Raw genomic sequence first — 18,097 nt, 5'->3', positions numbered from 1 at the left:
CACCTTTGGCCAGTTCTCTTAAGGCCATTTAATTTCTAATTTTTTTTTTTTTTTTAAGGAACAACTTTTATTGCTTCTTAAGGCATAACAAGATGCCCTGATTAAATATTCTTTTGTACTCAGCTTGTGACATTTGAAATGATCAACAGGAAGTCATAGTGGTGTTTTAAAAGATCATTATATATATATACTGCTCTCCTCACACACATGAAACAACATTTAGAAACAGATCATCATGTTGGAATTCCAGTTTGTTTCCTGGCATGTGGTTTCTACAGCTTTACGCCAGTATTTTGAATAAGTCCTCTAACCTTTAGCAGTGTTAAATTTTTAATATGTAGGGTTCATGATTTTCACTGTAGGCTGTGTTGATATAAAGATATTATATCAAGCATATGGTGCCCTTAAAATATTTTTATATTTTAAATTAAGAGCAGTTGTGACAAATAAAAATGGTATGCATTCCCTGATTTTGAAACTACTTGATTCTATTTGAAAACACAGGAAAAGTTATAGATCCTTGTTGACAAAAGTGATGAAAATGCTATTACCATTTACTCAGTCATTATACACACCTAATTTTAAAATAATAAACTGATTTTGGAATTGTTTCAGTTCAGATAAACTTACTTCAGAGGCTTCTGAGTATGTGAATAGGATTTAGTGTGGGAACAGGAAGTAAGAAAGGATTATCACATGAGCTTTTGGTCAAAAATGTTTTTTATCTCTTTTTGTTTTATTTTGATTTTTTTTTTTTAAGTTTTGTAATTCTGCAGATTTGAACTTACAACCTTGGCAAAGTGTTCCTACTAATTGTGCAAGTATCCAAAGCCCTTTTCAACTGTTAATTCAAAAAATTTGGACAACCAATACTACTATCATAATGTTAGCATGAAATAATGTGGTGATTGAGAAAAGAGGCAAATATTACAACATAGTTTGTTTGAAACACACAATGGGAGACATAGAGTCCTAGAGTAGTCAGGAATAAGAACAATAAATAACTGGTCTAGAAAATGGGCTTTTCTTTTTTATTCAACTGGGATGTCACCTGAATTTGGGATTAAATAGAGACACATTATTTTTAAACGTTTATACTCATGCCCAGTCTGTGTGGCTCAGTTGGTTGAGCATTGGCCCATGCACCAGGAGGTTACCAGGAGGTCACCAATTTGATTTCTGGTCAGGACATATGCCCAGTCTTTGGGTTCCATCCCCAGGAAAGGGTATGCAGGGGGCAGCCGATCATTTTCTCTCTCATCAGTGTTTCAGTCTCTCCCTGTCATTTTCTCTCTCTGAAACAAATTAAAAATATAAATAAATAAACATTTATTTATATTTATATCACTAACATGCCCACATATTTTACACTAGAGGCCTGATGCACGAAATTTGTGCATGGGGCGGAGGTGTCCCTCAGCCCAGGCTGCACCCTCTCCAATCTGGGACCCCTTGAGGGCAGTCGGACATCCCTCTCACAATCTAGGACTGCTGGCTCCCAACCGCTCACCTGCCTGCCTGATTGCCCCTAACCACTTCTGCCTGGAGCCTGATCACCCCCTAACCACTCTCCTGCCAGCCTAATTGACGCCTAACTGCTCCCCTGCAGGCCTGGTCCCCCCCAACTGCCCTCCCCTGCAGGCCTTGTCGCCTCCAACTGCCCTCCCTTGCAGGCCTGGTCCCTCCCAAATGCCCTCCCCTGCTGGCCATCTTGTGGTGGCCATCTTGTGTCCACATGGGGGCAACCATCTTGTGTGTTGGAGTGATGCTCAATTTGCATATTACTCTTTTATTAGATAGGATAGGATTGTTATATTTCTGTTGTAATGGAAACTATGCATTCTCCCCTCCCCTCCCCCCTTATGTTAGAATAGCTAATGTTAGTATTTTGCTACTCAAAGTATTAATATCTCGTGACAACAAGAGAAACTCAATAGTGTTCTATTTTTTTCCTTAAATATGAAGTTTATTCCGTGGTCTCTACCTGCTGTTAAATTACAAAAATGGTTCTTTGGCAGTTGACAGTGAAAATGTATACTTTACTTATATTCTTGTCCTTCTGTATAAAAACTAACCAAATCCTTCAAAAGGTATATTAAGGTAAGAAAGTATGGAGAGATCTTTACTTTTTTAATTCATAATTTCTGGTGAAACTCAATATATTAAAATAAAACTTGTGGGTTTTAGTTAACATTAATAATTCTGTTATTCACTATCTAAGATAGCATACCAGTTTATTAATGATCATATATCTCTTAAGACTCATAAAATTTGCAACCAGAAAAGAAAAAGAAAAACTACAAATTTAAAAAAAGACTAGGAATTTCAAGAATAGCTATTACAAATTCCATGTTATATGTTCAGGCTAGTTAAATAAATTATAATTTAGAACATCCTATGTTTATAGATGAATAGATTTCTGCTGCCAAGGAACATACTATTCTGTGGGAAATAAGCATATGAGTCTCTCCGTGATATATACTATACTGATAATGTAGTCAGAGTTTCAGAAACCTAGAGAAGGGATTCGTTAATTGACAGGATTTAGGGGAGACCTTACAGAATGGGAAGCACTGGGTTGGAACTTGAAAAATACATATGATTCTGCTTTGGAAAAGGCAGTCTAGGTAAATAGAGCACACCAAGAAGAAAGTATACAGATCTGAAAGTACTTGGTGTGATTTGGAAGAGCTGTTCAGTACTTCTTTTACAATATTTAGCACATTGAAATATAATTATTTCTTTAAATGTCTCCTCTTTTTTGAGGGTAGAATGTTGTCTTTTTATCTCCAGTGCTTAGTGTACTAATTGGCATAAAGCATCCATTTACCAAGTATTTCTTTAGTAGTCAGTATCATGGCTGGAATATGGAATGGATAGAGGACCAAAAGGTTAAAGATAGAGGCTTAATGGTAGATGAGATTACCATTTAAAGCCTTTAGGAAATATGGACGATGAAAGGTTTTTAAGTAGTCATATGTATTTTCTAGAAAGATAAATTTGAAGGAGAGTGAGTATTGATTGGAGGGGAGATAACTGATTAGGAAGCAATGACTAAATTACTTTTTCCATGCACTAAGGAGACATCTATTAAGCCTATCTTTATGGAATGTAATATGCAATGTAATTCATTGTTCTTGCTCTGCAAAAGTATTATACTATCAGAGAAGGGCTGGTATACACACTTTTAAGAGCAGACTAAGTTATGAGAGGTGCTTTGAAAATTTTAAAAGAGTAAGAGGTTGCTGCTAGCTAATAATCAGGGACAGTTTCCTGGAAAAGGAGACAGTTAAATGAAAAATGTTAAGGTTACTGATTTACCAAATTGATATGAGTTCCTTGATAATCTTTAAGTGAATCCCAGTTAGATAGCAAGGATACTGTTTAATGCAACAACTTCAAATCCCAGACTTATATGTTATTTATAGCACTAGGAAGCTCAACTTCAGAAGTAAAAGCGTGCTAATAAACAATTTAATAGTAATTTTAGTTATTAATTACTGCACACCTACTCTGTGCCAGGCTCTCTGCTATAGCATAAGTATACAGGAGTGGGTGAAAGTAGATTTACAATTGTTCACATGAAAAATAATACAAGAATAAATAGTAATACAAGAATAAACTGTTTCACATACTCACAACTGTACACCTACTTTGCCAACCCCTGTATTATCTGTAATCTTCATAGTATTTTTTCAAGGCTCCTATTTAGCCTCATTTTACTGATGTGTAAACTAGGGATTTACAAATTAATTGCTTTGCCCAAAGTTACACTACTAGAGTGTAGCTAAAGCCAGGATGCAGTACAAATCTGTCTGAATCAGTAGCTCATATTCTTAATACTATACAAACCTCACCTCTCTTACTTTTAAGTATTAATTGCACAATTTTATCAAGAATAGTTAGGTGTTATAAAGAAATGTGCTTTTTCTAAAAGAAAAAAAATGAAATGTGCTTTTGCATTATAATTTTAATGCTCATTATTAAATGAAAAATAAAAGTAATGAAATGATTTATCATCATTGCCTCTTGGGGAAAAATCGAATTTGTTTATAATTTGACATAATTAGAATAGTTGGGCCTTCCTAAAGATAGAATACCTGGCTATCTATTAAGGATTTTGTTTATGCATTTGACATTTAGAAATAATATCTGGAAGCTAAATATCAAAATTATCAGTTCCTGAGGCACCATGAATTAGTAGCTAGCTATGATTAGGTTTCTGAGCATTTTCATTCCCTGCTGCATTTGGCATAATATTTTAAACAAATTTGAGTGTAACATGATTCTAGTATTAATTGATATAGGCTCTTTAAGCTGTTAGCATGTGGAGATATATTCAATGGGCAAGAACTAAAAGTAATTCCCATAAAAAAAAAAAAAAGGAATAAGATAGGGTTGTCTGATTTCACCATTCTTATTCAACATAGTACTGAAAGTCCTAGCCACAGGGATAAGACAAGAAGAAAAAATAAAAGGCATCCAAATTGGAAAGGAGGAAGTTAAACTGTCATTATTCGCAGATGATATGATATTGAACATAGAAAACCCTAAAGATGCCACCAAAAAGCTACTAAATTTAATAAACGAATTCGGCAAAGTAGCAGGATACAAAATTAATATCTGGAAATTGATGTCACTTTTATAAAACAATAATGAACTCTCAGAAAGAGAAACTAAAAAAAAAAAAAAAAAAGGGCATTTACTAGTACCATTGCAAAAAAAAAAAAAAAAATAGAGAGAGATACCTAGGAATAAACTTAAGCAAGGATGTAAAAGACTTGTACTTAGAAAAGTATAGGACATTGAAAAAAGTAATAGAGGAAGATACAAAATAAGTGGATACTTATACTGTGATCGTGGTTTGGAAGAATTAACATCATTAAGAGGCCCATACTGTCCAAAGCAATCTATAGATTCAACACAATTCCTATTAAAATATCATTAGGATATTTCACAGATCAAGAACAAATATTCCAAAAACTTATATGGAACCAAAAAAGACTCCACCAGCTATTTTGAGAAAGAAGAACAAAGTTGGAAAAATCACAATACTGGATATCAAACTATACTACAAAGCCATTGTAATCAAAACAGCCTGGCACTAGCACAAGAACAGGCATATAAATCAATGGAACAGAATAGAGACTCCAGAAATTGACCCATGCCAATGTGGTCAATTATTGTTTGACAAAGGAAGCAAGAGCATACAATGGAGTAAAGACAGTCTCTTCAAGAAATGGTGTTGGGAAAATTGGACAGTTACATGCAAAAAAATGAAACTAGATCACAAACTTACCATATACAAGAATAAACTCAAAATAGGTAAAAACTTAAATGTAAGACGTGAGACCCTAAAAATCTTAGAAGGAAACAGAGGCAGTAAAATCTGAGACTTCTCACGTAGCAGAATTTTCACTAATACATCTCTCTTAGGGCAAGAGAAACAAAAGGAAAAAAATAAACAAATGGGACTACATCAAACAAAAAGGTTTCTGCACAGGAAAAGAAATCATCCACAAAATGAAAGGGAACCCACTGTATAGGAGACATATTCGCCAATGATAATCTGATAAGGGGTTAATTTCCAAAATATATAAAGTACTCATACAGCTCAACAAAAGGAAGACAAACAGTCTAATTTAAAAATGGGTACAAGACCTGAATAGACATTTCTCCAAAGAGGACATACAAATGGCCAAGAGACATATGAACAAATGCTCAATATCACTAATCGTCAGAAAGATGCAAATTAAAACTATAATGGGGTGCCACCTCACACTTCCCAGAATGACTATCATTAATAAATGAACAAAGAAGTGCTGGCGAGGATGTGGGGAAAAGGATACCTTAGTACACTGCTGTTGGAAATTCAGCCTGGTACAGCCACTGTAGAAAACAGCATGGGGAGTCTTCAAAAAATAATAAATGGAACATCCATCCCACTTCTGGGAATATATCCTAAGAATCCCGAAACATCAATCAGAAAGTGTAAATGTATCTCTATGTTCATAGCAGTGTTATTTACAATAGCTAAGATCTGGAAACAGCCCAAATGCCCATCACTAGATGAGTAGATTAAAAAGCTTTGGTAGTCTGCCCGGTGTGGCTCAGAGGTTGAGCATTGACCTATGATCCAGGAGGTCACAGTTCGATTTCTGGTCAGGGCACATACCAGGTTCCAGGTTCAATCCCCAGTGTGATGATTCTCTCTCATCATTGATGTTTCTATTTCTCCCTCTCCCTCTCTGAAGTCAACTAGAGAGAGAGGGGGAGGTAGGGAGGGAGAAAGAAAGAGAGGAGCAAAGGCATGGGGTGGAGTGGAAGCTGGATGGAAGGGAAGAAAGGGTGGGGAAATGGGGTACATCTGTAATACCCTCAACAATAAAAATAAATTTTTAAAAAAGGCAAGTATACATTTTATTTTGTCCTTGAGAAAGGTTACTGGACATTTGAAGTTCTAGAGAAACTACTTAAAGGAATTAGAGCTGTAATAAATAGTTTGACTTCCTTGAGATTTTAAAGATTATCCTTTATTTTTTCAGTTAAAAACCACTCACTGTCTTTTAACATATTCCTAAATCCTTTGTAGCACATCCCTATATCTTAGTTATAATTCCAATATTACAGGGAAAGACTGCTCATTCACCTAATATAATTTTCCTAAGGCCTTCTGATGAATTTCCTAGGTAATTTACTGAAGGGGAAAAAATATTCTATGGGCTTATGTAATTGTTTATTAAGTTTGAAGTGCTTCCCCCTCCCCCTCTTTAGCTCTTTGGTGCTGGGCAAGGAAAATTAAACTTGCAAATAGTGTGTGTGTGTGTGTGTGTATTTAGTATTAAAAAATATTCAAATAAAGCTGTATTTGTGTCCTCTTTTATTTGATATACTGAATAATAACAAAAATAATAACTGTATAGATCTCACCTACTCTATTTTATTCTTAACATGTTATTGGGAAGACAAAAGTAAAATAGTTTTAAGTATTTTATTTACTCTATATATTTACAAAATAGTAAACTTTTCTTCCCGAGGCCAGGCATTTTGTTAGAAGACAGTCTCTAAAATGAAAAGAAAAAGCTGTCTACCCTGATTTATTCCTTCAAATTGCAGAAGTGCTCTAAGTAGAACCTTCAGGCTGATGTAATTGCTGCATCTCATTTCTCTGCTTGCCTCTTTGAACATTCAGAAGTGGGTAATTTCATGAAGTTCCAAGAACAGTTTAGATGTTTTTATTTGGCATAAAAAAATGTTATCGTGTTTAATCACTTGAGTTAAACTATTTTTGTTTTGTCCTATTTTCTAAAAGGTATTTCTACTGTGAGAGATAGGACTATATAATGCCAAGAGGGTTTTGCAGCTTAATTTGATGAAATTATTTGATTATGTTTATGCTTAGTTAATGTCTACTTTTAAATGTAATGCACATCTTTGCACTATTGAATTTCACACATTGTTTTTTAGCTTTTGCTCACATCAGTAATTTCATAGCTTGATGAAAATAATTTATAGTTGAAACATGCATTACAGTTTAGTTTTTAGAATATGAAGATTCAGCTTTAAACATGAAAGTCAACTTGGAACTAAAGTGAGACAGTACTGTTTGTAGACATTTAGTAATTCTTTAACTGGCTGCCAGCAAAACCTGACACTAGTAAAATTTCCTAATAGTAAACCTACTTTGTTTTATATATTACTCTTTTGTTCAAGAACCTAAATTACCTTTCTATTGTCTACCAGATGGGGTCTAATTCCTCATGGGTAGTAAAAGCTAATTCATTAGTTGGTTCTTCTCATCCTGATCAACTTTTTCTCTCATCCCCATTTTTATCTACATAATACAGTCAACTTTATATCCCTACACATACTTTGTACATTCCTGTTTTTAAGTTTCTCTAACTTTCTCTGGTAACCACACGGCTTTCACCATCACCTCACACATATTCTTACAAAGCCAGAATGGATCATTGTCAAACCCTTTATCAACCTCTAAAACAGAGCTTTTGTTGGGGGAGGCAGGATAGATGCATGAGGATTCATACCTAGTGACAAATATCATATGGGTGGGAGGTTTGTACAAATTGAGAAGGGAACCCCAGTATTTGGGTTATCTTTTTATTATTCCCACTATTGAGAACTAAACAGAAAATATCTTGCCTATTTTATCTTCAAACATATATCAGTTGGTTTTTTTTTTTAAATATATTTTATTGATTTTTTACAGAGAGGAAGAGAGAGGGATAGAGAGTTAGAAACATCGATGAGAGAGAAGCATCGATCAGCTCCCTCTTGCACACCTCCTACTGGGGATGTGCCCGCAACCAAGGTACATGCCCTTGACCTGAATCGAACCTGGGACCTTTCAGTCCGCAGGCCGACGCTCTATCCACTGAGCCAAACCGGTTTCGGCCATATATCAGTTTTTAACAATCTACCGTATTATATCTTCCTTTGTGTTATGTCAGGTCATTTGCACATTATAAACTCTACTCTTTTTGGTTGTCTTTTTATACAGTGCCCATTGTTCTGGATTTTAGAAGGCTATTTAGTAACATGCTTCACATTAAATTTTGCTAATCAAAGTAAAGATAAATTTCTGTCAATTGTTTGCAGATTTCTTAGTTCCTTTTTTCCTATCAATCATTTAATAATAATGCTTGAGATTCTATTAAGTTTCCATTTCAGGTTTAAGAATTTGAATTTTAAATACAGTTGACTCTTGAACAGCTTCTTGGTCACCCTGCTCAGTGGAAAAGCAGGGTAACTTTTGACTCCCCCAAAAACTGAACTACAGCTGTCCCTCAGGATTAGTTCCAGGACATACACACACAATCTCTCTCTCTCGCTCTCTCGCTGTCTCACTCTCTCTTTCACGCCAGACACACGCACACACAGTCTCTGACCCGCCAGACACACACACACACACACACACACACACACACACACTTTCTCTCTCTCTCTCACACACTCACACTCACTCACTCACTCACCCGCCAGATACCAAAATCTGTGGATGCTCAGGTTTGTTATATAGAATGGCATAGAGCAATGCATACAGTTGGCCCTCTGCATTTGCAGATTCCAAACTGTGATCAGTTTTGATCCATGGTTGGTTGATTCTGTGGATGCAAAACCCTGGGTTGTGGAGAGCTGACTATATTTATTGAAAAAAAATTGCTTGTACATGAACCTGTGCAGATCAAAACCATGTTGTTGAAATATCACCTGTAGTGAATTTTTTGAAGTAAAATTAGCATTGATGACTTTAAAGATGTAGAAGGGTATAATTATAAAAGCAAAGAAGAATAAAACCACTTCTATCATTTCCTGAAAATTTTAACAAGTTGGGTTGATACTGTTTTTGTACCACTAAGATGCAATATCATTGTTCTTAGCATGGTACTAGTTTAATAATTTTTAAAACCATTTTGAATCTCTTTAATCTTTTACTCCATGTAACTGGCATAGATGAAATATTACTTAAGATAGCAATTAACTTCAATGCCATTTTGAAAAATTATGTCAAAACTATTCAGTATAGAGAAATCCTGAACAGAGGTCTTTTGGAGATTTATTATACACCCCTGTCCACCATCATTGTCTGTGTTACATTGTAACTTTAGACCAGAGCTGAAATCATTCTTACTATTTTAGTTAGTATTGTAGGTTTCAAAAAACAAAAGTTTTACCAGATGTTATTTAGTCCTGTAATTTGCCAGAAAAGTTCACATACTTTTATCATGTCATCTTGGAGCCATCCAAAGCACTTTATTTCAGCTCAACAAAAATCTATTAGGTCTGTACTTTGTTTACCAAGTACTCTGTTAGTTTATAGAAATTTAGAAATTAATATGATGCTTTCTTTGAGAAGCTTAGAGTCTAATGAATGAGATGGACATGTGAACAGAGAATTTGAAAATACAAAACATTTTTAGATTATTTTACTAGTTTTCCCTACATGAAGTGTTGCATTAGGTTTGATAGTGATTTAGATTCATATCTCAACATGACAATATTAAAAATTTTGTTTTACTTTAAAAAGTTAAATTAATGAAAGACATAGTAATTAAATGTACTCTCTATAATAGTTCCTGAACAGGGGCAGTGTTTACTATCAGGTCTAGCTTATGCTCTACTAATATGAGATAACTAAAGTATTCAATTTAACAATTTATACTACCTAATAAATGAAAATAATCTCAGTATCCATTTTTTCAACAAGTATTTTTGAACGATTTGTCAAATGTCATGAGCTTTTCTAGGTACTTAAGATATACCTGAGAAACAGAAATTTACAGTGTTCTGATATTTGGGAGGAATTGGGAAAGACAATATAGTAACTAGAGGCCCCATGCATGAAAATTCCTGCAAGAGTAGGCCTTCCTTCCCCTGGCTGCCAGCCAGCTTCCCTCTGGCACCCAGGACCTGGGCTTCTCTCCAGCTGCCGGCAGGCACCTGGGACCGGCCTGCTTCCCTCCTGCCCTGTCTTCATCCAGAATGACACCTAGAAGGACGCCCAGTCTAATTAGCATATTACCCTTTTATTATAGAATAGTATGTTAGTAGATGGTATGCTATGGAAAATTAGAGCAGAGTAGGAGGGGTTAGGAGTGATGATGTGAAGGAGTCAGTTTAATATGAGTGCAGAAGACAGTACTGGGCTAGACATAAGAGACTTTGGGGAGTAGTTAACTTGTACATGATATTTAAAATCATGAGACTAAATGAAATCACTAAGGTAGTATTAGATAATGGTGAAGAGTACCAAGGACAGAATTCTGGTCCACTATTAAGCTATAAAGAAGAGGAAGAACTAGCAAAGGAGGCTAAGGAAGGAAAACCAAGAGTATGGGTCCTGAAAGTCATACAAAGAAAGTATATCAAATAGAAAAAAGGAATTAACCTGTGAAAAGGTGATAACAGGCCAAGGAAGGGAAGAGTCAGATGCTGCTGCTCTGTTGAATAAGAAGAGGACTGAGATCTGTTCATTAGATTTTGCAACATGGAAATTGTTGGTGACATTTTTTTACAAGAATGGTGTTAGTTGGAATAATTGGAGCAGAAGCCTGCTTGAAATGGGTTTAAGAGAAAATAAAGAGTATTTGGAGATAAGAGGAATTAGTAAGTGTTATAATTAGAGTGACCACATGACCACATTTTCTTGCAATTCTCCCATTCATAACTTGTGTCCCAGCATAATTTTTAATAGAGCCTCCTTTCATTCTCAAAATGGATCCTCATTTGAGTAAAAAATTATGTAGTCATTGTCATTATTCTTTTATCACATCCAAATTTGACCAATGGTATCCCTTCAAAGGTTAGCGTATGTGACTTTTTGAGAGAACCCTATTAGTCCTTCCTTTTCTGTCATAACAAAATATTGCAGGGCTTATACTTTTTCTGCCTCAGATCTGTGGTCAGCCATTTTTTTTTTTCTAAGAAGCTCTGTCTCATTTTAGTGGTATTTAGCAAGCAAGCATTGAAATGTGGATAGCTTTTGATTGGGGGGAGGAGAGGGAGTGAGAAAGGTAGGTGGCCAGATGGAGAAAGGCAGTTCACAAATAAAAAAATTTAAAGCAGTTTACCAAAGATACTGAGGTTGGAGAATAGATGTATTCAAGGAATTCTATGTAACACTGAATGGATGGTATATCCCCTAGAAGAAGTATAGGAGTCCTGAGCCTGTGGTTAAGATAATAGTAATCCAAAGGAGGGAACAAAATTCAACAGACACTACAGCAAAGAAAGCAAGGAGGGGGATGAGAGTATAACAGAAACATGACAAAGCGGCACGCAGTATCAGATGCCTGAGCTGTCTAATCTGAGCAGCAAAGGCTGGAGATGCCATTAATTGCAACGAAGAACACAGGAATAGGTGAAGGAAGAAGACAAAGGTTATTGGGGGTTTTTGTTGTTTTTTAATTTCTTGGGAATATGATGACAAAGTGTAACCTATTGAAGTTCCATCTGGTAGAAGTGTATTTTAACAAACAGTAGAACAATATTTAGGAAATAAGGTTTTTATTGTTACTAAAGGATAACCATAATGCAATTCCTATCTGGGGAAAAGCATGAAGATTTGGATGTCAATAACTCTCTCACGTTATTTCAGATTTTTTATTTCAGAGAAATGCATTTCTTGCCTCATTTTTCAGTAGACCAAAAAAAAAAAAATCTTCAAGAATCCAGACTTTTCTTGGCACCTTGTAATTCTTTGTATTGAGAATTAACCCCTCCTAATCTAAACATCATATTTTAGTTTCATCACATTTTGGAAAATACAAGCAGGTTTTATATTTTATTAAATTAAAAGCCCAACCTTAATGAGAACCTGTTGGAATTTAAAATGTCTACATGGTCACTGCCTTCAAGTTACTTTTTATTTTGATACAGTATCCCTCTCCATAGCCTGATATAAAATAGTTTGGTTGGAAACATACTTTCCCCAATACCACTGGTGATACAGTTATGAATTAGTGTATAGTGGTCTTCCCTTATCCCCAGCTTCTGTTACCCATAGTCAGTTGCAGTCCAAAAATATTAAGTGGAAAGTTCCAGAAATAAACAGTTCATAAGTTTTAAATTGTGCACCTATATGAGTAGCATGGTGCAATCCCACATTGTCCTGCTGTGTCCCACCCAGGATGTGAACCATCTCTTTGTCCGGTGTATCCACATTGTATATGTCACCCACCTATTAGTCACTTAGTAGCCATCTGGGTTTATCAGATTGACTGTCATGGTATCACAGTTCTTGTATTTAAGTGACCTTTATTTTACTAAATAATGTCCCAAAAGTGCAAGAGTAGTGATGCTAGCAATTCAGACATGCCAAAGAGACATCATAAAGTGCTTCTTTTAAGTGAAAGTGTAAGTACAGTCCAGTAAGGGATTTTGAGAGAGAGATCATAGTTATATAACTTCTATTATAGTACATTGTTATAATTCAGTTTTATCATTATTGTACTCTTAATTGTTGTTAATCTCTTATTGTGCCTTATTTATAAATTAATCTTTATCAGAGGCATCTATATATATAAAAGCCTAATCTACCATTACGACCGGTAGACCGAACAACCGGTTGACCAGCCGCTGTAACGCACACTGACCAACAGGGGACAGGTGCTCAGTGTGCTTCTACAGCCAACTTCCTGTGGTACCTCTCCCCGATTGGCCCTGATGGGGACTGGGCGAGACAACCCCAATTGGCCCCGATCTCTAGCCAGGCCGAGGGACCCCACCCGTGCATGAATTCGTGCACCAGGCCTCTAGTGTATGTACAGGAAAAAATATAGTATGTATATAGGACTTGGCACTATGCACGGTTTCAGGTATTTTACTGGGGTATCAGTCACTTGGAACATATCTTCATTTATAAATTAAATTAAGATTTTTAAAATTAATTAAAATTAGATATTTCTCAATAAATCTCTACATTTCTCTATAAATTAATGAAATTGCCAATGTCATTAAAATAAGTAAAAATTTCTGTAAATGTAATAATTCTTAAATTAATGTTTTGAATTATTTTAATCTTATTTTTATTAAGGAAATGTTTTTATCCTGGAATTTTATAACACAGTGAATGTTCTAGCTTTCATAGAATATAATTGTTGTGGGTGATTAGCTTTTAAATTCATTTTGCTGTGACTTTTTTTCTTAGCATAGTCATTTCTTACTGTGTGATAGAAGTTATCTTCTAAAAGTTGTAAATTTACTTAACATCAGATTTCTTAAGAGCAAAACAGAGAAAGAAATTTATCTTATAACTAGAGGCCTGGTGCACGAAATTCATGCATGGGGGCGGGGGTGTGTGTGTACCTCAGCCCAGCTTGCACCCTCTCCAATCTGGGACCCCTCGAGGGATGTCTGACTGCCCGTTTAGGCCCGATCCCACCGGATATCCCTCTGACAATCCAGGACCGCTGGCTCCCAACTGCTCGCCTGCCTGCCTGCCTTCCTGATTGCCCCTAACCGTTTCTGCCTGCCAGCCTGATCACCCCCTAACCACTCCCATGCCAGCGGGTTTGCCCCCAACTTCCCTCCGCTGCCGGCCTGGTCACCCCTAACTGCCCTCCTCTGCAGGGTTGATCGCCTCCTAACGCCCTCCCTTGCAGGCCTGGTCCCTCTCAACTGGCTTCCCTTGCAGGCCTGGTCCCTCCCAACTGCCCTCCCCTGCTGGCCATCTTGTGGTGGCCATCTTGTGTCCACATGAGGGCAGGATCTTTGACCACATAGGGGCAGCTATCTTGATCTTGTGTCTTGGAGTGATGGTCAATCTGCATATTACTCTTTTATTAGATAGGATAGAGGCCTGGTGCACGGGTGGGGACCAGCTGGTTTGCCCTGAAGGGTGTCCTGGATCAGGGTGGGGGTTCCCTTGGGGCGTGCAGAGGCCTGGGCGAGGGGCCTGTGGTGGTTTGCAGGCCAGCCACGCCCCTGATGCCCCAAGCAGAGGCCCTGGTATCTGGAATTTATTTACCTTCTACAATTGAAACTTTGTAGCCTGGTGTGAAGCCAAGCCTCCTGCTCGCTCCGTGGCTGGCAGCCATTTCTGTTGGAAGTTATTTACCTTCTATAACTGAAACTTTGTATCCTTGAGTGGAGGTCTGGGCCCGCCAGAGTGTGTGGAAAGCTTGGCTTCCTCTGTTGCCAGGGAAACCCAAGCCTCCTTTCTGGTAGCCATCTTGGTTGAGGTTAATTTGCATACTCACCCTGATTGGCTGATGGGTGTGGATTATGTAGCGGAGTGATGGTTAACCCTTTGCACTTGCTTGCTTTTTTCTCAATTCCTTTATTCTAATGCTAACCGTGTCGAGTTACACTCGACATCCGAGTGCAAAAGGTTAATTTGCATATTACTCTTTTATTAGAGAGGTTAATAATGACAGTTTAAAATTAGACTCATAACTAAAATTATTTTGTTTTATTTTTTTACAGGAATTGAAACCTGACATAGTAACTAAATCTGCTCTTGGTGATGATATCAATTTTGAAAAAATCTGCAAAAAGGTATATCTGCAGTGGGTTGTATTTTTTTTTTTTTAAGTTCCTTATTTATATTTTTTACTTTTTTCCTTGATGAGAAAACTTATGAAGAATCCAGGTATTATTAGTATATAATGAATTTTTCCCACTTGACCTTCAATATTGCCACCAAAAAATATTTTATAGTAATTTATGAATATTTTTGCTGTGTTATCACACCTTCAAGGTCCTTAAAGGCACTGACTTCTCTACAATTAATTGATGTTAGACATGTTAAATGTTGACATAACTTAACATGATATTTATGTTTTAGATAACAGTTTGTCAATCTTACTAATTCAAACAAGAATAGTTATTTTTATTCTTTCCAAATAATTTCCATGAATATTTCCCTTAACCCCTGCCATTCACCCTGTGAATGATTTTTTTAAACCCCCTTTTACAAATGAGGGAATTAAGTGAGATGATTAAGGTTATACCACTGTTATGCTGTACAGTTAGGACTTCTATCTAGTTGTTCTGCTTCTTGGATTTGCAACTCCTGCTTCTTCTTTACTATTTGCCTTTTTATATTTCCGCTCATTTTGCTAATGCCTACAATTAAGAGAATTGCTACCTGAGAACAGATTTTGGGTTGATTGATTTTCTACATTGTTTTTCTGTTTTTGCTTTCATTGACTTTTGCTCTACTCTATATTATTTGGTTTTTCTTGCATTTGTATTTACTTTGCTCTTTTTCTAGTTTCTGAATGTGGAAGCTTAAATTACTGATTTAATACCTTGTTTTCTAATGTAAGCATTTTATGCTATAAGTTTCCATCTAAGCACCACTTTAGCCTCATCTCATGTATTTGATATATTTTCATTTTATAGTTCAAAATGTTTTGAATTTCCTCTGAAATTTTATCTTTAACTGATGGCTTAATTAGAACTATATTCTTTAATCTCTGAGCAAATAGGGGATTTTCCAGGTATAGCTCTCTTTTTTTTTAAATTTTTATTGTTGAAAATATTACATATATCCCCTTTTTTCCCTCATCAACCCCCTCCAGCCCACTCCACTGTCTGCTTCCATGGGTTATGTATGAATATATGCATACAGGATCTTTGGTTGATTTTTCCAGGTATATTTTTGTTACTGTTTTCTTTATGATACATGAGCATACTTTTTATGGTTTTTATTATTTTAACTTTATTATTTGTTATCTTGGTGACTATTTTATGTGCACTTGAAAACAATATATATTTTCTTGGGATCAGTGTCCTATAAATGCCTTAGGTCAAATTGAGTGATGATGTTGTTCAGGTGATTCATATCTTTAATAATTTTCTTCCTGTTTTATTGATTGCTGAGAGAAATATATTGGAATCACCAACTATAAATGTCAAGTTGTCTATTCTAGCCTTAAGGAAAATATATACTCTTATTCTACATTTATGTAGACTTGCACGGACTTCTCTACAATTAATTGGTCTTAGATATGTTAAATGTTAAAGCATTTTATTAGAAGAAGTCCAGAATAGAAAATGGTTTTATTTGTTTGAGGAGAATAAGGACTTGTTGTTGCCATCATTGTCCTTGTCAGAGAAGCAACACCAAAGTATTGAGCATGATTTTACAATAGCCTCTTTATTTTATACTACTATGATTTCTCAGTAAATATTATTTTATAGGAATCATTCATAAAAGAGAAGGAAAAACTTAGTTTTGTTATAGCTTTAAACTTGTGGTTTGGTCTATATCTCACACAAAATAATGACATCTTAAATAGAATAGTGGTAATTGTATAAAAATATGGCAGGATATATTTTTGCTTCCTCTTGAGAGTTTTAAAAAATATATAATTTAAGATTTTTACCAGAATAAGTTTTTTAAACTTTTTGGTTGCTAAGTTCTAAAGGTATTTCATTAATGTTTAATTTGTGTTAAGAGTAAAAAGCAATTTATTTTTAGTTCCTTAATAATATTATGTTTTTATCTAAACTCTAACAGTAACACTTGGCAATATTTATTACTTAACTTTAACTTAAAAATATCCGAAATAAAATATCCTGTGTCTTTTTTTTTTTTAACTTCTCAGCCAGATTGTTTTCCCTTTGGAAAGTTAACATCAATGAATGTATGTGTAGTATGTGTAAAATGAGTTTTTTAGATTATCATCTGTCTTCCATTTACAGCCCTTTGTTCAGCCTTCCAGTGTTTAAAATATCATTTAAATTGAAAATGGAAAAACAAACATCTGTATTACCTTATCATTATTTTGTAATAATAAATTCATTTGTATATGTAGTCCTGAGATTTGTAATAGTAGTTCACATAGGAGGATGTTGGAGAGCCAGTTTCGGCCCGATCCCTGCAGGCCAGCCGAGGGACCCGAATTTGTGCACCGGGCCTCTAGTCCTATCTAATAAAAGAGTAATATGCAAATTGACCATCACTCCAACACACAAGATGGCTGCCTCCATGTGGACACAAGATGGCCAGCAGGGGAGGGCAGTTGGGAAGGACCAGGCCTGCAAGGGAGGGCAGTTGGGGGCGATCAGGCCTGCAGGGGAGGGCAGTTAGGGGTGACCAGGCCTTCAGGAGAGGGCAGTTAGGGTGACCAGGCCTTCAGGAGAGGGCAGTTAGGGGTGACCAGGCCTGCAGGGGAGAGCAGTTAGGGGCAATCAGGCTGGCAGTGGAGCAGTTAGGCATCAATCAGGCTGTCAGGGGAGTGGTTAGGGGGTGATCAGGCTGGCAGGCAGAAACGGTTAGGGGCAATCAGGAAGGCAGGCAGGCAGGCGAGCAGTTGGGAGCCAGCAGTCCTGGATTGTCAGAGGGATGTCCGACTGCCAGGTAGGATTGGGCCTAAATGGGCAGTCGGACATCCCTTGAGGGGTCCCAGATTGGAGAGGGTGCAGGCTGGGCTGAGGGACACACCCCCACGTGCACGAATTTCGTGCACCGGGCCTCTAGTATGCATATAAGATCTTTGGTTAATCTCTTTCCACCATCCCCTCTCCCCGCTTCCCTCTGAGATTCATCCATCTATTCCATGTTTCCCTGCCTATTGTTTCTGCTCCTGCGTTGAGCATCTGTTCCCTGGTTGTCAGTGTGCTGACAGTG

The 18,097-nt window shown here is 36.4% G+C and overlaps 1 protein-coding gene across 1 annotated transcript in view; it reads left to right on the top strand.

The window, feature by feature from the left end:
• SRFBP1 (serum response factor binding protein 1) overlaps positions 1 to 18,097 on the top strand; it is a 62,564-nt gene that overhangs the window by 26,601 nt on the left and 17,866 nt on the right. Inside the window, exon 4 of the mRNA XM_054714967.1 lies at positions 14,944 to 15,015. Coding sequence (XP_054570942.1) covers positions 14,944 to 15,015 — 72 coding nt within the window. The remainder of the gene's footprint in view (positions 1 to 14,943; positions 15,016 to 18,097) is intronic.

Source organism: Eptesicus fuscus, chromosome 4, assembly GCF_027574615.1.
Source record: "Eptesicus fuscus isolate TK198812 chromosome 4, DD_ASM_mEF_20220401, whole genome shotgun sequence".
NCBI lineage: Eukaryota > Metazoa > Chordata > Mammalia > Chiroptera > Vespertilionidae > Eptesicus > Eptesicus fuscus.
This window is presented reverse-complemented; position numbering and strand designations above follow the sequence as displayed.